This window comes from Belonocnema kinseyi, chromosome 2 (genome assembly GCF_010883055.1).
Source record: "Belonocnema kinseyi isolate 2016_QV_RU_SX_M_011 chromosome 2, B_treatae_v1, whole genome shotgun sequence".
Lineage (NCBI taxonomy): Eukaryota > Metazoa > Arthropoda > Insecta > Hymenoptera > Cynipidae > Belonocnema > Belonocnema kinseyi.
This window is the reverse complement of record NC_046658.1, coordinates 62,164,893-62,191,010: the sequence shown is the minus strand read 5'-3', so window position 1 is coordinate 62,191,010 and position 26,118 is coordinate 62,164,893. Positions and strand designations below refer to the sequence as shown.

At 31.5% G+C, this 26,118-nt stretch overlaps 1 protein-coding gene across 1 annotated transcript in view; it reads right to left on the bottom strand.

Annotated features, from left to right (window-relative positions):
• Positions 1 to 26,118, bottom strand: part of LOC117168023 (nucleolysin TIAR-like) — a 1,157,331-nt gene that overhangs the window by 242,450 nt on the left and 888,763 nt on the right. Inside the window, exon 5 of the mRNA XM_033353341.1 lies at positions 10,161 to 10,248. Within this exon, the coding sequence (XP_033209232.1) occupies positions 10,161 to 10,248 (88 nt within the window). The remainder of the gene's footprint in view (positions 1 to 10,160; positions 10,249 to 26,118) is intronic.

Genomic DNA, 26,118 nt, shown 5'->3' with positions numbered 1-26,118 from the left:
CATCCCGAGCATTTAGCTCACATACTATCTAGTTGTCCAACACACGCGGGAACGACCTACATTCAAAGGCACAATGCGGCACTAAGAGTGCTTTATTACCATACCTGTCACTCCTACGGCATTAACCTTAATATCGCTCCTCTAAATGATCCTAGGGAAATTGAGTCAATTGTCGAGAATGGGAAGTGCCGCATATACTGGAACTTTATATTCTCGACAATTGTTTCTGTTGCTCACTCGAGGCCTGACATGTTTCTTCTTGACTTCGAGAAGCGAAACATGTTCGTTATCGAATTTTCGGCACCAGCTGACAAAAACATCATAACCAAGGAGAATAAAAAGAAAGAGAGGTATCGAGACCTTATAAGGGAGTTTCAACGATTTTACCCGGAATATTCTGTTAAACTGATCTTCCTTATCATCGGCGCTCTTGGAGGTGCCAAGCTTTCACTTGCTAATGACCTAAAAAGCATCCCTGCGTGTCAACAATATGCTAGAACACTTGCAGGAAAAATGCAGAAGGCGGTTTCTCCTTGGGTAGCTCCATGTTCTTAGGGTGCACGAGGCTTTTGCTGTATCGTCGTATTGATTCCTTTACAGACTGTAACCACCTATCCCACGGTTGTGAAACAGTGAAACAATATGAAATAAAAAATCGTTTCTCGGGATATGGTTTTTAGAATGTCTGACTAATGACTTGAAAAACCTTCTCAGTAGACAACAAAATGATTAAGATTTTAACCCAGAAAATATCCGCAAATGACATTTCGAAGATCAATTCGAAAATATAATTATAAAATTAAAAAAAAAAGAAATTATTGGTCATTTTTTCTTTTATTTTCGTTATTTACCATTTTGAATCAAAATAATGTTATTAATTTTTTTAATTTACAAATAAAACAAAATTTATTTAACCTATTAATCCTAATTTTCTGACAATTTATTATTTATACTATTGCAACATTTGAAATTATTCAAGGGTTAGATATTAAAATTAACTGTACACTGGTATGAAATTTTACATGAGAATAAATATTTTCCTGACTCGTTCAACGAAAACGTTACTAGACTGAGAGCTGTACTTGAATCTTTAGTTTTAGGAGAATTTTCTTAATATCAGGCAGTGTCTAAAACAATCAACAATATTTTTGAAATTCATCAAAGTAATTCAAATTAAATAATACTCAACTTTATTGAAACCTCTGATCGATTCACATTTCTTTTAAAATAATAGATTATTTCTTATGCCGTTTAGTTCTGAAATGTTATTTAGATACGAATTATTTGAGATAAATATAACTCTTTTTGTAAAAAGTTCGTGAAATTCAGTATAAGCTGATTATCATTTTAAGGAAAACCCAAAATGTTTTATAAAATTATTTATCAATCAGTATTTTAGCTAAATTCAGCAAATGTTCGGTCTTACGGTCAATGATAAAATCAAAATAAAAGCATCCGAAATAACATGTGAAAAACATATTTATTTCTTTTAAAAAAATCCTCAACGTTTCGACCAACACTGCGGCTCTTTATCAAGAGTCGATATAAAAATCTATAATTTAATAAAAAATTGTATGAGCGTAAGCGTTCTAATAATTAGTGTCGTAAAAAGGATATCGGTTTTAACAAAAAAATTTTAAAAAGTTATTATATTAAAACATACCTGAGTCAAAAAATAAACAAAAAAATTTTGATTGAAGCCTCTAAGATATTGGAGAGGCTCCAAAATTTATGAAAAATGTCACACAATTGAAACGATGTTTACAGACGGACGATACAAGACTGACTGTTATGAAAAGTCGTAATTACGAAGGTGACAAATATTAATAAACCTCTGATGAAAAGGCGCGCCAAAGCTTGAGAATATAAGATTGAATAAATTAAGTTGATTTAAATTAGAAGAATTTAAAAAGAGGGGGGGGGGTTAATGCATAATGCTTTTATTTTGATTTTATCATTGACCGTAAGACCGAACATTTGCTGAATTTAGCTAAAATACTGATTGAAAATTTAAACGGTCGAAGAAAGGAAAAACAGTTTGGATCTGCTGTATCTACAATTGTTTTTTATATTTTTTAAAATTATTTATTGCAAAGATTAGATTATTCTTGTATTTTTTGTCAAAAATACAATTTTCTCTTAATTTCATTCGTCTGATACTTTACGTGGACTTAATAGAAGGTTCTGTAAAGTATTAAAATCATTCACTCAAAAAATAAGAAAAATTATCAAAGTTAATAATTAACTGATTTTTGCACATTTTTCTTTTTAATATGATCATTTGTTTTAAATGAATCCAATAATTTTTTAATAAAAAAAGTGCAATTTATTTTTCTTGTAAAAAGGACAAGAAGGTATAATACATTCTAAAGTAAGTAACACAGTAGTAGTATTACAGTAAGTAATACATTCATTTGCTGCTTTCGCCGATTAAGAAACATAATTAGAAAAAATCTTTGAAAGAATTAGAGCATAAAGAAATTTAGAATATGAATTTTCATTAATAGGCTTCAAATAGACTGATGAGAAATTTTTAAAATATTTAATTTAAGGGCGTACGTATACTTAAAATGCAAACAAAAAAACTATTTTTTGTTGAGTTTCATTTGAAGATGAGTTTTATTTATTGTAGGCCTATATTATACGATTGGAATAACATTTGTTTCAAGTACTTATTGCGTACTTATCTTCGCATTTTTTATTATTTCGTACCTTTTTTATTAAAAAATAAGACATTTTTTTTATCAAAAAAAGTGAATTTCAAGCATCCGCCTTTTCGTTAGAAATTCAAATTCTGATAAAAATTGCAAGATGAGTACTCATGAGTAGCATGGTTTAAAACTAATTAAAATAAAATGAGATGCATTTTCACGATTAATAATGTCTATCCGTTATAATATCTGCCATTTGGCATACAAGGCTTAAAAATTACAGAAAAAAAGAATTTTTTAAATATCAGGCAGAACATTCTTATAATTGAAGACATTGAATTCAGATTTAAATCAAATTTAAAATCCTATATAACGCCCAAATATTAAATTAATGTGCAGAATTCGTGGAAATAAAACCAAGAATCCGTCAACCAAATTTGAAAAACCACCATAAAATATACTATTGCAAATTGAAAATATGATAAAACTTTCCTAAAAAAGAAAAGAAAAAGTTATTTTCTTAGACAAAAATAAAAAGCGGAATGAAAAATGAGAAGACAACCAACCAAATCATATATCTACACTTTTTTATTTCTTTCGTCTTATTTATTATTATTATTATTACTGTAAAATCACAACAACAAAATTTTGTAAAAAATAATGAGAACCGAAACGTTAGCGATTGAGAGGAAGGGGATTTAGTTGTTTGCCTTCTAATTTTTCTTTCCTCTTTCTTATGTTTGCAAACAAAAATTATTTTCTTTATAGGAAAATTTTCATTTTTTGTGAAATGGAAATAGGAATATTTTATTGTGTTTTTTGTTCAAATTTGGTCGATGGATTCTTGGTTTTATTTTTACGAAAATTTTTATGGTATTATTTCAAAAATACTTTTAAAATGAAAAATTGTTTCTTGAAAGCACTTCAATTCGCTCTCTCCATTTGTTTGTTTATCAGTATATCAATAAATCTGATGGAGATATGAAAAAATGTTTACTACAAAAAAAAACTGGAAAAAGTCCCATCGATTTTTCAGTGTAAATCGACTAGCCTGTTTCAAAAAACTAAATGGTGCTCGTAATCCAAGCTTGCTGAAAGCTTTTTGCTGCAGTCGAGAGGAAATATTTCCTTGTAGATTCTCAAATGTGTTCCAATTACATATAACAAACTGCACCGCGGTCAGTGAGGTGACTATTTTGCTGAAAAAATCCAATATGGGCTATCCAGTCGAAGTAAATTTGGATAATTTTATCTTTCTATATAACGAAACTTTATTTCTCCAAAAAAGTTTAAATCTACCCTCACCTATATATGTATGACGTATATATACCTATTGGGATAATTAAACGGTTTCATCCTAGGATGGGCTATGAAATATGTTTTGAGAAGTAAGTGGGAGGGGTTCCTGCACTTCGCTCAAGCTCAAGTACCTGGAGCGTCCCTACTTCTGAAAAATGTATGCTTCGTTCTGCTATCTCGCGTTTCAATTTCTAATTTGATAAATAAACTGAATAATTAATACTTCCATATCAAAAGCTATAAGAATTAAAATAAACACACAAATTGAACACCTTCTGAATTTCTTTACACTTAATGCATCAAAGCCTGAAAATATGAAACATTTAAATTTGATTGGTTTTCAATTTCGAAAGCCAAATTCAAAATCGTTCAAAATTTTTCTATCAGAAAATGGTACAGTGAGTAATATTGAATTTGACTGCTGGATTGACGGCCGCGTTAAGCTTCAGCATTGAAAAAGGCTCTCACCCTCGAAAGCAAAATAAAGTTTTTTTTTGGTAAGAGACATTTTCAGAGGTCCCGAGTGCACAGGAAATATTATTTTGATACGTCGACGCTGAGTCATGAGATAGCGTGGCATAGCGAATATAGGATAGTCGTCAGTGAGATCCCGTTCGGCGATCAGCAGGTCGGCGTTTCCAGAATAGGAACTAGAAACGACCTTCTCTCCTCTCTATCGAGCCCTTGGGGATTCTCGACAGAGAGGATGATCGTAAATCGTCTTCCGGCATCTCTCTCGATCGGATGTCGAACGATTCAGCGATCGTGCCTTCCTGGTTCTCAGGACACATAATTAATCTCAAGTGCATACTACCTAAGAAAGTCAATCAGCCCTGCTCAAAGTTCTACACATTTTTTAAACAAAACAAATATAAAAATTCAAGTTCTAGAAGGGGAAAATATAAACGTGTTATTAAGTATAAATATAACAAAAAAATTGGCGGATAAAGTTCCGAATAGGTGAACGTGACAATTTCCTTCACACTGCGCATACTTATGTATTTTGACGCGCTGATTACGAAAATGATAGTGAAAATTGGCGACTAGTCGATTTTCATGGTGAAATCGCTGAAAAGCCATAAAAAATGTGATTTTTTTTTGCGTTTATCACAGCCAATATGCAAAATATCGCAAAATGCTTCTAATAAAAGTTGTAGATCTTACAGATATAGACATTTTTTGTAGTATACATTTTTTGTACGCGTGACAGTTTTCGAGAATATTAGTGATATCTCGATTTTTATGAAAAAAAAACCATGAAAATCATGCTCTTTTCGTTTTCGAGTGTTAACCGTCCCCCAGTGCAAGCAACCTGTCTTATACGCATAATTGAACCCGCTTCCTAAGTTTTTTCTGGTTCTAGTCACAGGGGTGCCTTCCCGCTCCCCATGACGCGTGGGAACAGGGGCAGGGATGTGACCTTACATTATTTCTGTGACCAATCACAGGGGTGCCTTTCCGCCCCAACGACGCGTGGGAAAAGGGGCAGGGGTGTGACCTTACATTATTTCTGTGACATCGAGTCATCTTGGCGGGGGATGCGACGATTTCTTTCACGAGGAGGAGTGCGTAAAAGCAACATTGCAGAGCATCTATGCGAAGTTTGGTGGCGTCGACGCGTAAAGAAAATAGTTGCTGATCCGTTTAAAGAATTAATTACTAACATAAAAGCATATTACCCTGGCCACTATATATACTCAGAAGACTATTATAAAAAAACTAATAGGGAGTATACAATCAAGATATTAAATAGAATATACTCAGAATTTATAATTAAAATAAATTAAAATATGTTTAAAAATCATAAAAGTGAAAAAAAAACAAAATGCTTTTTAAAATACTCCAACCTTCCCGTGGTGAAAAGCGTGAGTAGGTACCCCACCGAAACCAATGGAGAATGCTCATTGTTTTTTTTTTTCATAAAAATCGAGATATCACTAATTTTCTTGGAAACTATCGCAAGTAGAAAAAAGCGTGTTACACAAAAAATGTGTATTTTTGTACGATTTACAACCTTTATCAGAAACATTTTGCGAGATTTTGCATATTGACTGAGATAAATGCAAAAAACCATATTTTTAAGTTTTTTTCGCAATTTCACCATGAAAATCGCCGAGTCGCCAATTTTCACTATCATTTTCGTAATCAGCGCTCAAAATACATAAGTATACGCAGTGTGAAGAAAATCGTCACGTTCACCTATTCGGAACTGCACCCAAATTGGCAAAAATGTAAAGCCACGAAAATAGTATATTTAGGAATCTGGGGGTAAATAAACTGTAACTATAAATTTAGGGGAGAAAAATTTAAAATCGCGGTTATTTTTTTTAATTTATAAAAAAAATCAAAATAAATTATTAATAATTGACATACATATTCCTTAACGCATTGGTAGATAACATAAAATAAGTTGGACTTAAAATGAATTGCTTTTTGACGTTTATCTTGGAACTTATTTTATGTTATATATCAATGCCTTAAGGAATATTTATGTCAAGTATTAATTAATTATTTTGAGTTTTTTTATAATTTCAAAGAAAATGGCTGCCATTTTGAATTATTTTTTGCCCTGCATTTATAGCTTACAACGCCTAGATACATAGATACACTATTTTCGTGGCTTTAGGATTGCATTTGTTCAAGCTATTCAACTTTAAAAACAATTTTACGGAAATCTTTGTTTAAACAAATAAATAAAAATTAGCGGCAAGATTTTTCTAAACTTTTCATTGCACATATTTAACAACACAATGCAAAAGGTTTCACTCAAATCGGTCGAACGCCGCCGGGTTTCCCAGTTTAAACCTTAGTTAACTCCTCTATCATCTGACGGAAAGAAAAAACGGGAAGGTGTCAGTAGGCATCGGGGAGAAACAAAAAAGAGGAAAATCACCGGCCATTTTTCATGAGCTTTTGAAAGCGCGGTTACGTACTCGCGGAAGCGAGTTTGAATCGATTTTCCTTGAAGACTCCATTTTTCCAGCGTCTGCCAATACTGAGTGTGAGTACACTTATACTCACTTATGCCAGCACTTACTCTGGTTAGTGAAGCTCAGATACGAGTGTCTTTGAAATTTCATTTTCCAGGCTGAGCCAAACTTCGATTTTACTGAAATTTTTATCGCTGCAATTCATTACCAGGAATTAACGTCCGATAAAGTGAATTTGATAGGACTAATGAGGAATTCAGGTTTAATGACATCTTCCAGAATATCGAGAAAATGGGTCGCCCATTTTCAGGTATAATTTTGTCGAATTTATAGTTAGTGCTTCGTTAGACCAAATTGTATACTTTTTCAGATAACGGTTCGGATAAATGGAAAGTTCATTGATTGTTTACGGCAATTGACGTGATCAGCGAACTGATAGCCTATTAGGAGATTTATCGCGGATTGAAGTTGGAGTTGTACTAATGGTGATGGTGATGGTAACCGCGGAAATGGCGAAGGCAGATTCATGAGATACTTGATTGGACTGCTTTTACTGCCTACTCATCTTTCACAAACATCATCATCTTCTAGTTGAACCAAACATAATAACAGATTGGTTTACATTTAGTGACTAATGGATCCATGGGTATAAAGGCTTATGTGTTCAATTAACAATGACTCTTCCTCTAAGTAATGCGCTTATTATCAACAATCAGTGATGCAAAATATTTCAATGAGAATTCTAAAACTTTTAAAACATCATGTGCCATTGAGTTCACTCAAATAATTATTCACAATTAATATGTTGTGTGTACCTCTTGAAATTAAAGCAGGTATACTAAAATAGAATTTTTCCGAGACCAACTGTAAATATTTCATTTGTTAAACTAAATGATTAGGTTTAAAGATAACCTTTCTTGTTTCAAAATTACAAAATGAATATATGTTAGTAAAACTTGACTCACATTCGAAACAGTGAATAGGATCTGTTAGCTGAATTTCGAATTTAATCGAGCGATGGTTTTCAGATCGAATTATTGTCTTTACGGCGATAAATGTTCGACATGACTAACCAATAAATGTCAGAAACATGTAAATTCGTCATGTAAGACACCCCAATGTCCCACATCGGTTACTAGTTACCCGTTGCAGTGATAACTCAGTAAAAACAACCCTTAACTGATTATGTTAAATATAAGGTTTATGATAGGAAGTGCAATTATGGATCAAACGAGAGATACCTTTTCCAACCATAAATGAAAAGATACTTATATAATTTCCAAAACTGCCGATTTTTCAGACAGTCCAAATTTGAAAGTCAATATTCTCTGATAACAAAAGTGTCTAGTCACTTTCACCGCATAGATCCTGCTTTCTCAAATGATATCGAAGGCAATAAAGGTAATAATCAGTCATTTATAATCATTTTTCACCATTCATGAAGCCGCATTTAAAATTAGAATTAGTCGGTTAATTTAGAACATCAAAATTCAGTTTATCTTCTTTCTAATTTTAAATATCAAATATTGGATTTATAATGCTAAATTTTATATTCAGAATAATGAGGTTGCATTTGCAAAATAAAAATTTCAGGGTGGTCACTTAAGCTTTTAAACAAAATTTTAAGGTCAAAAATCACATTTTTCCCGGTTGAAGTTTAAGCTTGGAGAATAACAATTATTCCATAAGAATTTCCCTAGTACATAAAATTAGACAATATTTATCATTTAAGAAGTTTAACGTAAAATATGTAATGTACATGATTTTAAAATTGATTTCAGGCTGACAGGCCGAAATGCTCTCAAAGAGCGAAAATAGGGTGATTTGTTCAGAAAAGAGTGGATAATAGGGAAATAAACACTGTATAATAATTCTAATGCAGTTGTTATAATCTTAAGATTTCATTTCGACGTAGATATTAGATTATCATCAAAATAGTGGAATGATCAACTAAAAACGATGAGTTTGAACTTTAAAGCGGTAATTAAATTATAAACTCACGACGATGAATCTTCAACCATAGATCAAATGTACAAATAACGAAGATTGAGCATCAACCGAAAATAGTTGCATTTTCAACGAAATAGTTAAACTTCCAAACCAAAAAGATAAACCTAATAGATGTTTTTCAAATAAAATAGTTGAATTTTCAACATAAAAATTACATTCTTATTAAGCAGCAGAGTATTCAACCCAAACAGATGAATTCTGGATAAAAGTATGCTTTTTTGATACAAAAGAACAAATTTTCTATTGAAAAGGATGAATGTTTATAAAATAAGTTAAATTTTAGACCGAAAGAGATGAATTCTGAACAAAAAATATTATAGTAGACTCTTCAATTAAAAATATTTAACTTTTAACAAAAAAAAAGTTCATTTTTTTATAGGATTTTATTAATTCAGTTTTCAATTAAGTTACAAAAGGGGAAAAAGAAAATCTTTCTTTAATACAAGGTTCTATCTAGGAATCGTTAGAAAAAGAATTAAGAAGAGCGAAAGGTTGAAGACTGTGGTCGGTACTTTATTAAACCGAAGTGAAAATTCTTCCAAATTCTGTTGATCGTAGTGTAGAAGATGTTTGTGTTTATTTTACACATTTACGCTCTCGACATTAACGGCTACATACCAATTATTAGCAATAATTATATGAATGTAGGCTTCCTATGTAAGTACTATGTTAAATACATAAAAAATAAAGTTTTTATTCTCATAAATAGAAGGAACTTTAGTATTTTAACAATCCAGCAATACAAGCTTTAAATTCTTTAGCATACATTATAAAAGGAAAATTCATTTTTCAACGTAACATAAATTTAAAAATCTTAAATATAAAATTATCTACGATACTTTAACGCAGATATTTGGAAACACTAAGCGCAATTCCAAACAAATTTTTTTGCGAAATTCCAGAGGATATGCATTTCAAAAGTTTAAAAGAATCGGAAAATTTTCCGGTTTTCAATCAGATCCCCGGAAATTTCCCCGATTTGTCCGGGAGCTTAAAATTACAGACTCATTCCCCGTATTTCTGTTTTTTTTTATCAGTAGCCACCCTACATTTTATTTTCTCCTACTATCGTATGATGAAATCTATTTAAATAGCAAACTTTAGTTGAGATTTCGAGACAATATGAGCAAATTAGAATCCACTTTCTACAGTAGTCATCGCTCACGCTTTTGCGTTAGTTCGTTTCAGTGTGTAAAACTCGCGCGCGCCGGAGCAAGCAATAGAGTGGGACGGTAAGTCGTCTTTAATGAGGGAGCTTAAGAGGACTTACGAGATCTCGCCGAAGGGGGCGAATGCTTCTCTCAGGGTCTGCGTCTCGATCTCCGGGCTCAGGTCTCCAACGAATATGTGGTAGTGTTCTGAAACAGATTTGTGAAAATCGAAATATTAAAATGTAGTCTTCAGTATTGATCATCCTTAAATGAGTCATGCAAAAGGGACATCGAAATCCGCCCCTTTTTCTCGCGCCCAACGTAGTTTTTGAAGGAAAGAACATAAATTGACGCAACAAATCTGAAAATGATCGTCAATGCATGCTGTAACCGGGGTTGTCATTAGTTTACCCGAACACCGAAAACTACCCATATCAGGGGGTGGAAACTACGACGGTAGATTGAAAGTAGGTGAAATAGTATCTAATTTGATCACAACAGTATAATATGTACCTCAACTATACTTAGTCAGTGACGCTCCGAATCTTGAAAATCGAAAAACTACCCCTATAAGGGGGTGGAAAATTCGTGATAAACAAGAACGTGTATCCAATATTTATAATGCTTTTTTTTGTTCATAAATAAAATCAATTAGAACTACAAGTAGAATCTAAGTTTCTTCAAATGAGTAATGTGCGCCTAAATTTTTAACCACCTGTAGTACAATGAAATGAATTTTATTGTGTTACAACCCGAACAGTTAAGTTGTGTTGCGTTAAGCAAAATTTCGTTAGTTTCTGTTAAGTTAGATTCATTAGTAGGTTAAGATCGAGTTAACCTATTAAATATAGCACACATTTAAGACTGAGAAACGTACGCTTACATAGCTACACGTGTGGTTGAATTTCATTCGGATAGGTTAGGTTAGGTCAGGTTTTGTTAGGTTAGGATAGGTTGAACCTATATGTAGGTTAAGCCGAAGCTGAATGAAACGGTACCGCAAACACAACGGGACAACACAATGAGTTTAATTGTGTTACGTGAAGTTAAGTTAGGTTAGGTTAGGTGAGGTTAGGTCAGGTTTTTTTACGTTAGGATAGCTTTGATCTCTTTGCAGGTTAAGTCCAACCTGATTCAAACGGTACCGCAAACACAACGGGACAACACAATCAGTTTAATTGTGTTTCGTAAAGTTAGGTTAGGTTAGGCTAGGTTAGATTTATTTCTAGGTTAGGCTCGAGTTGATCCATTCGATGTAGCACACATCTGCCACTGGGAAAATATGCTTCCAGAGCTTTACGTGTAGTTCAATAAATTTTTGTTGATTCAGGTTAGGTGAGGTAAGGTTCTGTTCGGTAAAGTTATGTTAAATAAGTTGATATCAGGCAAGGGTTGATCCTTCACAGTTGTCGACATATTTTTGAAGTGAAAATTTGCATCACTGGCATTATTTTGAAATTTATTTGCCTCAGTGTATGATTTTTCGTGATTTTTTGAGGTTATAGCTCAACCATGACGTGATGGGTGATTTTTGATACCGAATTTGAATTCAGCACCCCAAAATCCATAGGAATACGTGTGTCTCATTACCAGATCCGCACACTTTTTTTTGTGTGGCTGTGTAATTCATATGAGAAAAGTGAGCAAGGTTAGGGCAGGAGGGGTTATAAAGTAGGAGGTATAAATGGTTGATTAATTTAATATTCCAATGTCGCTTATATAAGCAATACGTTCGCTTCGCAACAGCACTCCGACACAGGTAACTGATCAATCTCTCTAGCAGTCACTCCAGGCGAAGGGCTTTACAGAGTCATCATGGATCATAGATCACACAAAATACACCAACTGACATATAATCCTATATAGTAAGATCGATACTATTTGTCTAGATTACATCCACTAAGTGAAGCTCTCTACTAGGGTCCATTATTATCCAATATTGTTCGTTCACTTTCCTGTCCTGGCATACAAGTACAGCTTCCTTTACGTCCATTCATCTTTTCATGCAAGCTCTTGCGTTTCTATGCCTCTTTATATTTTGTCGCTTCAGAGTCTCATTTATAAACTCCCACAAGTCATTCTGGGTCTCCCTCTAGGTTCGGTCAATCGTTCTCCTTTCATTCTCTCAACATGTCCAAATAATCTTAAAAATGGCTTCAAATTGTCAAAAATGTTTCCTCTACATTACATTCTTCGTGAATGTTCTTAGTGCTTATTATTTCATAAATGTAAGAGATTAAAAAATGAATGTAAAATTATGAACGAAACATGTTTTAAATACTACGTTAACACAAAGGTTAAGGTTTGGGACACGAGGAGTGAGAAGAAAACTTGGTGGTGATAATTTTGAGGTTTTTTTTCGATTGACCTTCATGCTTATTATTTCAATCACGCGAGAGGTAATAACATAAAAGTAAAATTGTAATTAAAAAATGTTTTAAATACTGTGTTAACACAAGGATGAGAGACAAGGTTTGGCGGGACAAGCAGTGAGGAGGAAACGCGGCGGTAACAGAGAAGCGTAAAATCAGAGGCGATGGCAACCCTCGCTTTCAGCGACCCTATTAAAATTGCATCCGTTAATTTGGCATCGTCCTGGACTAGCAATGGTGGTCGGTGGAGGTACCTTAGGCACCGATCCACACACCCCATATTTATATAGGGCTTTGTTTGTCTTCACTTCGGCATAAAGGTCTGAGGGAGCATAAAAGCGTTCATCACCATTCTGGCTCGACGAAGTATGCGAGGAAAATTGAACGAAATTGCCCCGCTTAATTAGAGTCTTACGAATTTGTTCAAAATATCTTTAAAAAAATCTAGTCCACCAAGGATAGCAGAAGTGTTAAACAATCGCTCACGAACTTTATTAAGATCCTATCTCTTACCCACTCCATGAAATCAATCTCAATGCTGAACCCAGAGTAATGCCGTTAATTCAGGAAAAATTAATTTTTTACAACTAATACTTATTTGAATTTCAATAGAGGAAATATTTATTATAAAATATACTAAATCTAGTAACAATTTTTATTTTACAATAAAACTCATAGAAAACTTTCCAAATTAGGAAAAAAAATTAAAAGAATTCATAAAGTGACAATTGCAATGAATCTCTTTTGAATTTTCACATAGTCTAAAACCCTTTTCATAATTAGGGTAATTTATCTTATACTCAGATAACCTTTACGGGTCAAAACTTTACCCAACATTTCCAAAGCCTTATCACGTCCTATTTGATAGTCTCAAAGCATTGAAGTAAAGTATAGTTAACAAACAGCCCAAGAAATAAACAGATAAGCTGCTTCTATCTCTGAATATAAGTTAAATTTCGGCTAAAGACAGTGAAACCAGCCATTAATATAATGCTGAAATTTTATTTTAAAAAACTAGATATAGGTTGTTATAGATCAAAAGCAATTAATTACCTTTAGTAAACATTGATTCAAAGAAAAATATTTAAATTGATAACGATTAATGCACGGTAACGCGCGTTTATGGTATAATGCCATTTTCATCCCACTATACGAGATTTAAAAATATAAGATAAAAAGATAGTTCACTGCATTATGACAGATCAGAAAAGATACTTTCAAAATGTCAAATTCTAAATATGCCAAAACAATAGTAATGGTAAATATTACACATCTAAGTGTGTTACAAAATCGAAGTATTCAAAGCATTATAACTTTTCTAGATTTAAAGTATTTAAATTCAAATAAAATAATTTATCGACATTTTGCACCTAGGGTTCTTTCTTAATGTATAAAAAAATGATGTGTTTTTTTTAAATATTCGGTGTTTAAACAAATGGAAGTATTATTATTTGTTCGAAAAGTTAGCCTTCAAAAGCGGACTGGGATTCATCAATCGACCCGATAAAAGTCTTGTTATCGGCCCTAAAGGTCTCGATTTTTTTCAGAGTTCAAAAAAATTGAGGGGATTTTCTTAAATTTCAAAAGATTTGAAAGGATTTTATAAGATTTATGAGATTTTAGGACATTGAAAAAGATTCCAATAGATTTCAGAGGACTTCCAAGAGTTACAAATATTTCAAGGGAATCTTATCAGATTTTTGAGAATTTTTCAATATTTTCAATCGATTTTCAATCGATTTTAAGAATGTAAAGGGATTTTCAAGAATTTCATAGGATTCTAAAAATTAAATGAAGTTCTAAAAGGGTCTCCAGCACTTAAAAACATTTTTAAGGAATTTGCAAAGATTTTAATGATTTTAAGAAAACCAAAAATATTTTATGCAATTTTTATAGAACTTCCTAGAATTTTAAAAGATTTTGATATATTTTATGAGAGCAAAAAGGTTTTAGGGTATTTGAAAAGATTTTAAGGGATTTTTAAAAGATTATAACGGATTCAATAAGATTTCCGAGGATTATACAATAATATGAAGGAATTTTCAAAGCTATCATATTATTTAAATAAATTGTTCCGGATTTTATTATATATTTTTAAACTTTAATGGAATCTTATGGATTTTTCATATGATTTTATTGGTCTTTAACCGATTTCAAAGATTTATATTGATTTCACATATGATATTTAAGCGATATCGAAAGGTATTTCATAAGATTCAAGGAACTCTGAGAGGATTTCTAAAAATCCCCAGAAAATGTCCAAAATTTTTGTAAGAAATTTTTTATTGTAATTCCAACAATTTCGCAGTTTAAAAACTTTTCTAAGTTCCTTCTATTAAATTTCTCAAATAAGAAACTTGATATCTTAATTATTCTAAACCTAAATTTTAAACTCTACACTAAAAATTTTTCCTTTTAAAAACTATATTCTTTAAACTAACTTTAGATTAACTCGTTAAAGGCGATAGTGTAAAATAAAGGCGATAATGTAAAATTGAATGCCTCTACAAATTGAACAATTTGAGAAAAGAGTTGTTAATAAAACTGCCATAATAAAATAAACATAAAAAACTTAGTAACGTTCCTGTTTGCGCATTTAAAAATTAATACATTTAAAAACAAATATTTGCGAATATATGTTTTTTTATTTATCGTAACGCATCAAATAACATTTAATGTGAATGGGGAGATTGTATTAAAGAAAAATTATATTTCTGTACCGAAAAATCATTGACTGTCATTTTCGCTTCTAAAATTGAATAACTTAAAACACTCTGAACTAATTGAAAGGTTTGATAAAAGAATTTCATAACTTAATTCAACCTTTAAAAATTGAACAATTTCGAATCTCATTTAAAATTGAATTATTCTTAAATAAGGATTGCCAAACTTCAAGTTAAATATGATTGATTTTTAGAATTGTTCTTCAAGCAAAGATAATCTCAAAACTAAAGTATGCTCTAAGAAACTGTCTAATTGACAGTATAGGAAAACCCGCGACACAAAAAACATGTTAAAAACTAGCGCAAACATAGGAGATACAATATACATAATGTAAATGAATGAATTTAAAGATCTTTATATATTATCTTTCGCAATAATTGAAATTATTGATAATTTTTATTATTTTTCTCCATTTCTTAGTGACAAAAAATGGAAAAAGTAAAAGTATGTCAAAAAACCTGAGCGTGTGTGGGGGGAGGGGGGGGGGGTCGCCGGTTTTGAAACCATTCAGAGCCGCGCCTGTATTATTATTTAATTCTAAAAAGAAAATAGAGCGAGAAGACTAACTGTAATAGGTGAGAAAATCAAGTTAGTGCAAGCCTTCTTCACGTAAAGACTGTTACTTGAGTTGATGTGTTGTCCAAAAGAACAAACGCAAGCAGTGAAAGGAACGACTAGATGTTGAAAGTTAAACACATGGGTGTGCTGTAAGCCGAGGGTGGTCTGATTACAATCGCGCTGATGGTCTATCATCGGTGACCGGAGGTTCCGGCGAGCACACACCCTGGCGAATTAGTCCCAACCTCGTCATTTTTCCTATCTTTCACCTCCTTCCCATTACCATTCGGCCGTTCTTCAACCCTCATTTAAGTACCATTTGAATATTTTTGACTCAGCAGATTGTACAGCGTTATCGATTTTTCTTTCCTACCTATTCTAAAATATCAGCTTCAGAAAAAATACCTCATTATTTTATGACCAATGAATAAGAAAGACTTTTGAACAGGCAAGAACCACTTTTCGTCCCAAATTACTAATTTTTATTAGAAATAAAATTTATTATACATGTGCAGAAGGAATTTTTTCAAGTGCAGCTATAAACGCCTAATTATTTTAAAAGACACTTTTTTGTGTGTTGTACAGTTGAGGGTTTTTTTAATGACTTAAAAGCTAATAAATACGTTCGATCTAAGGTTCGTCCAGTTTTATATCTTTAAAAATTTGACAATATATTTTTTAAATCGCCCCCTCCCATTTGCTTGTTTATTTAAACAAAAAATTCCGTTTTTTTAACGGTTACGTCATTGTACACTTTCGCAAAAGTCGCTTTGCTTCATAGCGCAGATATGAACACCTAATCATTCAGAAAAAAGTCTCTAATTTGGCGGAAAAAGATAAATAATTTGAAAATATCAGAGTGACTTTGAGAACAAATCACACCAAAAACATAAATAATGTTTTAGTTAGTTTAGTTTTAGTTTGACCAAAAATCAAAAAGTACTATTAAAATATTGTATTGCTGTAGGCAGACAAAAAAGTGTTCTTTCAAAAAGTTATTTTATTATGAGTAAATCGTAAAAGAATTTAAAAGTCAGAATTGAACAGGTTTTTAAATTCGGCTTTCGGTAGTAATAAAGAAAAAAAATATTACTACATTAAAATTTGAATTAAATTTGAACTAAAATTGTAATTTGCATTTTTGATTGTTCACGAAGCTGTTATGCAATAAAGCTATTTTCAAAATAATTTGGTTATCTATGGTTCTGTACTGTCATTCTTCAGTGACAAAAATAGTTTCAAAAAAATGGTTGCACCTAACAATGTGACAAATAAAATTTAAATATCAGAAGGGGCGGCTGAGAAGAATCTGAAAATTATAATTTTAATTCTCTCTTTCTATGCATATATCGAAATTCCGGTATAATTAACCGGCTTTTTTCGATACGAATGAAGGGATCTGGAAAGCGGACTATTTGCACCGAAGTTTTGGTACAAATCGTATAACTCAAACTTTGATTTCAGAAAACTTCATATAAGCGTTTCAAGAACTGATGCCGCTCGCCGGTTTCGGACGAGAGTCACGTAATGATGCGTGTCAAAACAGTAGCGTAGCAATAAAGAGCTGTACCCTCACGGCCTAATTCTATAACTGCAATACGTTACGTTTTTTTATTCTCAGTGTTCATTAATCAAGTTCACAAATTCAAGTTCAAGTATATAATCATTACTATGAAATAAATTAGAATTTGAAAATAATATTGAATGTTACGTAGACTTAACAGTTTTATACTAGAATTCAGTGACACTTTTTTTCTAGAATAGAAAATTTAAATGAAAAAATTCTAGAAATCCGAATAGTTACTTTGGCTTGATCAAAAATGGAAATGAAACTAAAAAGATGAAATTTTCTCTCTGCACACAAATAATAATATCCTAAGTTTCTAAACCCAATCTTATAATTAAAATTTTTTTATAATCTAACCACCGATATTCTCTTTAGCAACAGTTGAAGTAAATTATATGAACTTGGAGACACCTCAAGGACTGCGAACATTATTGAATATAAAGCTCTCAAAGAAACAAGGAGAAAAATTAAATAAGAAAAATGAGGTAAACGAATTCTTCGTTGATCGGGCTGTCATGTCATATTGAACATATTGCAAAGTTGAGTCGGTTGAAAGGATTATCTCGAGAAATCCATGCGAAGGTTGTCCTTCCCAAATGGTTCCAAGGTTGAGAGAAATCCGTTTATGGAAACCGGTTGAAATTGTATCCGAAAATTTGAACATCACTGAAGGATCGAACGTGAAGATAGGGATATGAGACTTGTTCCACCCTAGTTTTTGAAGAGGTTCTGCGAAGGTGGTAGAGATCGAATTGCTAAAAGAGCGCTATCGAGATCAGGCTCAGATTAATTCTCCGATTGGTAGAATATTTCCATGAATGGGGATCTACGGTAAAGATTTAGCCAAATTTTCAACCAAAAAGATGAATTTTTAACCAAAAAGATTAATTTTCAGCTGAACAAAAATTTTTGTGAATACAAATCAAATTTTCCACAGAATATTTAAATACAATAAAAAAAACTTTTTCCCAAATAGTTGAATTTTAAACGAAAAAAAAAGATGAATTTTCTACCTAAAAGGTCAAAGTTTTAACAAAATACGTGAACTTTAACCATCAAAGATGAATATTGATCCTAAAAGAAGTTTTTAACTAAATAAATGAATTTTCTACCAACGAAATGAATTTTTTTACTGAAAGATTGAGTTTTAATGAAATATATTTATTTCAACAAAATCTTTATATTTTAACAACAAGAACTATTTAAAACTGAATTCATGAGTGATCACTGAAAAATAATTTTTTAAGTAATACATCAATTTTGTATGAAAAAAATTTAAACAAGAAAATTAATTTTCTAAAAAAAAACGAATTTTTTCTAATACATAATAATTTTTAACTAAAAGTAATATAATTTCAAGTGCAAATGGAATAATTATATTTATAATGAAAAAATTTTTATTTAAAAAAAGAATCAGATGCATTCGACCGAAAGACAAGAATATATAAAAAAGTAGTTGAATTTTTATTTTAAAAACTTTTGCGAAAGCAGATGCATTTTTCAAACAAAAAGATGAATATTTAATGAAAGAATTAAATTTTTATTCAAAAAATATTTTTAGTCGGTAAAGAAAAACATCATCTGAAATGTTAAATTTTGTATGACCAAACGAAGATTTCTTTTGCAAAAAAGTTGAATTCCTAACAAAATAATGCAATTTTAACCTCAAGGTGAATTAACCAAAAATAATTTAGAATGCATCTTTTTTAATTACAAGTTTATAAGACTTATGTGTAATGAATACATTTTTTGTCTGAATCTAGTTTCATTCAGGTTCCACATTTATGGAATTAAAAGGATTCATAGTATATTGAATTTTTACGTTTACAAAACCTTATTCAGATGTTGTGTATTATGCTGAGGGAGGGGTTAGTGCAAATTTCACGTAAGAAAGGGGGCAGTTAATAATTTCAGACGAAACCCCTTACGTTATTTTTGGACGGCCTCTAAGCTTTAACGTCAGTTTATCGAAAATTCCCTGACACCTTTAGATATTCCCTAAGATTTCCTGACTTTCCAGAAATCGTTGGTCCACGGAAATGCTGCAATTGTATCGTATTATAAACTATAGTGAATCTGATAGTTTTTATTATAAACTAATTGTACAGCTCTGGCGACGTTGAGAACCCACAATTGACTTTAATGGAAATTCTAAACGTATAATTCCCGAATTATGTTCAAAAGCTGACATACCCTTCCACCACTTTATTTCCTCTAATTTCTTTATCAAAGTTTTGGGTTTTTTTCTATCTAATAAAAATTTAAAAAATATCTATGCTGAATAATATTTTTGCTCAGCTTCATTTCCATTCACATCGATAAACTAATTTACTAACATATATGCAAATATCGAACTCTAAAAATAATACCAATGAGTAGTGAGGATGCTGAGGACAGCAATAATGATAATAATAATTACAGGAAACCCACTAGGCGTATATTTGGTGAGAGTGGGGAATTGTTGTACATATTAGGGCAGCATTAGTACATGCAATAATGAATGACGCTCCATTACTCGCGGTTTATCGAAAACCACGGAATTTTCACTCTTGCGGAAGCGTCGAAATCGTGTAGCCATGTCCTGATCGACGCGCCGCGGATCCAGCACTCGCTGGTCCTGGGTTGTTTGGCATCGCTGGAAAACTAGACGGGGTTTGCACAACCGATCGACCGACCGACCGGCTGGCGATATTGGTCCCGCTGGCGTACGAGCATTTCCGCTTTATATAAAGCAGTAAATAACGCGGAAACCCGAGAAGGCTACGGGGTGTGATTTCGTTTCTCCTCTCTCTTTTCTCTCCTCTTTGCCGCATTTCTCTCTCTCACTCATCCGCTCTACATCCTCTTTATCTTTTGACGTGAACAGCATTTTACTATTTCAACTTTCCAATACGTTTTTTTTAATGTCTCTAACATTTATGCTGGTTACTTTAATACAACGTGCCGTAATACTCCAATCGCACATTTTTCTCGCTTCCCCTTGCATCAATATTTTTTCTCCGCTTTTATGCATATCAGTTTATTATATTTTTGGCCAAATCCATTATATGGAAATTAAGAGTCCATGTAACACGAGTATAATTTCCTCACCTTTCAGGCGTGATTTGGAGTGGCAAAGTAGATCTTTATTGTTAGTGGGATACTTTACCTGCCTAGGCAGAAAAAGTGTACTTTAAGTGCGTGTGCGCAAACACATTCGTTATTTCGCTCGACGCGCACTGTTTTGCGCTCTTCCTTGCAAAGTCACGCTCGGCTGTAAAAAGATTACTGCGCTGCTTTCGCGCACAATGTGCTATTAATCATTCTTTTTCCTAAGAATAATATCAAACTAATTCTTTGTGAAAAATTAATTGAATGCAAATAAGAAGAAATATTCTGAAATTTGTGAACTCATTATGCTAGAAAAGTAGCAAAAAGTGTTATGAAAATTCCAAAATTTTTACATGTATTCATGTGAATTTACTTTAAAATAGGAAAATAGTTAAGCAATTTTGAGATATATGTCTGTGGCATAAAACTTAAGTGACTCGAAACGTAAAATGTTTTAATGTAAGTTTTGAAATTTCAAAATACAATGTTTAAATGAAACATGCAACACCATACAAATTCGAAAACTTTTTCGTAATATTAGGATTAAAATGGTTAAAAGTGTTAAATCCGATGACTAAAACTTTTTCCTCTTCAAAATTGGTTGATTTATAATTTAATGTATGTGATATTCATCTTTAAAATTGTCGATTGATGAATTTGTACAAGAATTTAAAATTGATTCATCTTGTTTAAATGTCCCAGCGTTAGTTTTTACCTGGCCGTTATCCACATTATTTCATTCAGTAAAAGTTATATAATGTTATCTTGCAGTTAAATGCTTAAGAACAAATGAAATTACAGAACTTTAACCTGCATTTCGAAATATTATCTTCAATTTTTTGAGTATATCATTTATTTAAGAATTCTAGACTAAAAATGTATAAAAAAGTAGCATTGACTCGGACAGCAATGATACTCGGAAAATTGAATCATTGTCAAATAGAGTTGAACTTAAAATAAGTTAAATTGATTTGATATTCAATCCCAAGGAATTTAAAATATAGTAAGTTTATGAATGTAGAGCAACACGGGGCTAAACGGTACATGTGGAGTAATTTAGCACAGCCGCTTTCCATTTAAAGAAAGCAATAGCAAATCATGAAATGCAAAGATTTCGTGTACCCCATGAAATCTCTCTTCGCCCCGTCGTACGGTAATTTACTTTATATTTAATTCTGTTATTAGATTATTCAATAATATTTATATGTATTAACTTAAATCTTTAGAAGAGGTTTCTAATGAAGGCATATTAAAATCTTTTTGTGAAAACAGCTTTTATGGTTAAGCTTAATGAAACAATTAATAGCGTTTTATTTTTATTGTAGAGATAATATTTTGACCAGGTTATCAATTTGGTTAAGAGAAAAGTAGACTAATCACATATTTGAATGAACTATAAGTGAATTTCAGTATCTTTTAAATTTAAATTTATAGTTCCATATGGATCTAAAATGACCAAAGTTTGAAATATTCCTACCAAAATTACCTAATGCAATTTTGGTACTCACTGTAAATTAAATTTTAGTTATACGAACGGAAAAAATGCCATTATACAAACCATAAAAATGATCAATATTGTTTTGAAGATAACGTTCCCTATAACATTGTACATTATTTTCAACTCTTCTAATTTGTACAGAAAAATAAAATAGTAATCTTTTTTAAGCTCTGATTTTGCAAAAATAATTTTATATGCATACACAATTAAAATCCCTGACGAATTTACATATCTTATTTAATATTATCACTCAAATTTGATAAAAATCCCTCAAATATTTAATCAAAGTATAAAATTTACGCTAATGTTTGATTTTCCATCAAAGAACGCGTTAAAAGGGAATTTTGAAATTGTCTTAATAAAAAATCAGACCACTATTCAAAAATATTTCATGTATAAACAGTCCATGAACGCAATTATAAGAGGCTAAATATAAAATTGAAAGTTAAATTCGGAAGAGGGTTCATTCGAAACTATTAATTTTCTCAGGGGTGAAAATTAAGTGAGGTAAGCAAAATTAAATTTGTGTTCATTTGATCGCGCCAGCCTTGGTCGTTCTCTATCCTTTTCTATAGTTTCTCATTTTTCACTCGGCATAGGGATCACAAACGCAGTACTTGTATTCACCCGTCGGTGACTCCGAACAGTGAAAATGGGATAGGGTGCCTCTCCAAAAATTTAGGTCACATCGAACGATTTGACCAATTCGACCAATTCAACCAATTCGTCCAATGGTGTCCTCTGCGCGCGTTCAACCGTTGGAACCGATTGCCCTCCAATCTTGGATCAAATGTACTCAGCTTTTACAAATCGCAGTGGCGCCCGCTCGATCAGAAATAGCGAGGAAATTGGAAAAGTTAGGCGGTGCTACGACCGGCGCGAAATTAATCGGCGGTGTGTGGTCCTGGCGGCTCTCGCAGTTGAAAGGTGTCAAAATTTTCGAGCGACGCACCGGGATTGACTCAATCACTTCATCAGTTAAAACGCCGCATAAGCGAATTTTAAATATTTAAATTTTCAACCCCTCGTGCCCAGTACAAATTTCAATCATCTCTTTCACAACAGTATTCACTGACCATTCTAAATTGTTTTTTTAGGTATAAAGATAACCTTACACCTAAGAGATTAATCACGTTAAAGAAAAGTCACACAGAGTTTCATAAGTGGTTATCCCCAAATTACGTGATACATGCGTAACAAATAGAAATTTTCAGTCAGAAGAATTAACTTGATTTAAAATAATAAATGGTCAAAAGAAGTAATAATTGATATTTCGAGCAAAAACTATTTTTATTTTTAATAAAAACATAGACATTAAGGAAAATATACATATATTCAACGAATTTGGTTAAATTCTTGAACAAAAAAAAACAAATGTTAAACTAAAAAGAGGAATTTTTAACAAAGGAATTAAATTTTTAACTAAAAAAACTTTGCCATTCAATATAGGAGAAAACAATATCAAAAATTTTGAATTTTTAAGTCATAAAGACGCATTTTGTGCAAAACAATTAAGTTCTAAGCCCAAAAATATGAGTTTTGAACAATAGTCAAATTTTAATTCAATAAATATTAATTTGCTATCTAAATAGATGAATTTTGAAAACCAAAAGGTGAATTACTTTTCTACTAAAAATATTAACTTTGAACAAAGTACATTAATTTTCAAATACATATTTGAATTTTTAAAGGAATTTTCAAATACGCATTTGAATTTTTCAAGCAATTTTCAACCGAATAGTTACATTTTCTATAAAAAAAATGAAATAATAGCCAAGAAGATTAATATTTTAACACAAAAAATTAATATTGCCAATAAAGTACAGGAAAGTTTAACCGAATAGTTTAATTTTCAAGAAAACATGAAATAGTTACATTCTCAGTTGAAAAAATTGATTTTAACTAAACGAAATAATTAACAAAAAATTATTTAAACTAAAAAAAAAGTTGTTTACTCAAATGATGAATCATCAACAAAAAAAAAGAATTTTTTAACAAAGTAGTTCTACTTTTAACTGAATCAGTTGAATTTCTTACCAAAAAAGATGATTTTTTAACGAAATATGTATAATGGTTGATATTTCAATCGAAAAAGATTTTAATTTTCAACCACACACAGTTGGATTCTAACAAAAAAAAAATGAAACGAAACTGTTCAGTTTTTAACAATGTAATAAAATGAACTTCAACTTCAATGTATCACTCATTTTGTGAGGTTCACCATAAAAGAACACACACAAGCACACGCGCGCGCACACGCACATGTTTTTCAAATTAAAAAAATTTATATTTACAGAAAGGATTATAAAACAATAAAAGTGGACTATTTGAGCTGATCTAGCTTATTTGAAAATATATCGACAGGCCTACTGGGAACGAAATCCCCCGTCCTCTGTTGTAAAAATATAGAAGGTAAGGCGGTGTCGTTTATTTAACTTTATGTCTTCAATTTCGCTATTATATCTCATTGTGCCAACTATTTAGCTATAGACGTCTTTATTATTACCTTCAGTTAGGTAGAAGTGGAAGTGAAGTGAGAGTATTACATAATCGATCTGCTGATCAAAATACTAACAGAAAGTACTAACTTCAGAGTTACTTTCCTTGAGTTCATACTTCTTTCAGTCATAGGTCATTACCACACTTGTAATATTTTAACGTAATAAGATGCGCTTTTTGGCTATACTAAAAAAAGGGTTCTAAAGAAAGCCGCGCACTTGACATGGATCGCGATGCAAAAGTCTTTCAGCTCCTGGTTTTATCAGACGGAAACACTTCGAATTTGTAACTGGCAAGTCCGGGTTCGATTCCTGCTGTTGATATTATTTAACATTCATTTTCTATTCCAATAGACAACTAAGTCTATTTGCTTCGAGTCAAATTTCCAATCTCTCGTTTTTAACGGATTTTTACGTTTCGGCACTCACAGAATCCGAAAACCATAAAATGTCATCGGTGTCTGTCTGTCTGGCTGTATGTCTGTATGTCTGTACTTCTGTATGTCTGTATGTGTGGTTACCTGAATGTTGTAGTCACGCTAACTTTTGAAGGATTTGTCCAATCGAGTCTGCATTTGATACACTTCTGAAGGTCCCCAAAATAAAGGCTAAGTCCGTTAATCAGATATTTCGAACCAAAATTAAAAAATTGATTCCGCTCGAATTAACGATTAGCCCAAAATTTAAATAATTATAGCATTTCCAAATTTTAATTTTTTTTAACTTATAAAAATTTTGGTTAAAGTTTCGCATAGATGGGTCAAATACTTGCAAATTATCCAAATAAAATGTTTAATTTTCACGAAAACTGAAAAAGTTATATACTTTTCGAAAATCTTCAAAAAATAGAAAAAATGATTTTTTCCAATAAATCCAAACATTTTATTCAAAATTTTCAGTAGATACCAAATACATTTCAAAGTATTCTAGCTGAATTTTTCGATTAGCACACAATTTAGAAAATTAGAGCTTTTTGAATATTTTAGACATTTTTTTTCAAGTTTTAGAAAATGTTATCAATATCTCCGATACTTGACAAAAATACTTGAAAATTACACGAATGACATTTTTAATTTGGATGAAAATTAAAAACGTTAGTGTAATGTAATCGTCCAAATTTTCGATCTCTGGTTTTTAACGAATCTTTACGTTTCGGCGCGCACAAAATCCGATAATCATAAAATTTTGTCGGTGTCTGTCTGTCTGTACGTCTGTCCAATCGAGTCCGCATTTTATACACTTCTGTAGGTCCCCAAAATAAAGGCTAAGTTCGTTAATCAGTTATTTTGAACCAAAATTAAAAAATTGAGTGCATTTTTAAAATGTTGAAATTTTTGTTGCAGAAATTTTACAAATTTTTGTTGTAGAAATTTTATAAATTTTTGTCAAAGTTTCTTATAGATGGGTAAAAGACTTGCAAATTATCCAAGTAAAATTTTTTATTTTGATGAAAATTAGAAAAGTTATATACTTTTCAAAAATTTGAAAATCTTAAAAAAGTAGAAAAATGATTTTTTTCATAGATCCAAAAATTTTCACTAGATACCAAAGATATTTTGAAACTATTTTAGCCGAATTTTTCGACAAGCCCACAATTTAAAAAATTAAAGCCTGTATGAGCTAACAGTGTACCGCGAAGAGCGATTATGTCAATGCGAATGTAATCTTCAAGGCCGTAGGTGCTTTGAGAACCTTCTTTAATGACAAAAAAAAGGTTCAGCTTTACTTTATGATTGTAGTTTATGAGGGGTTTGAATTACATTATTTGAT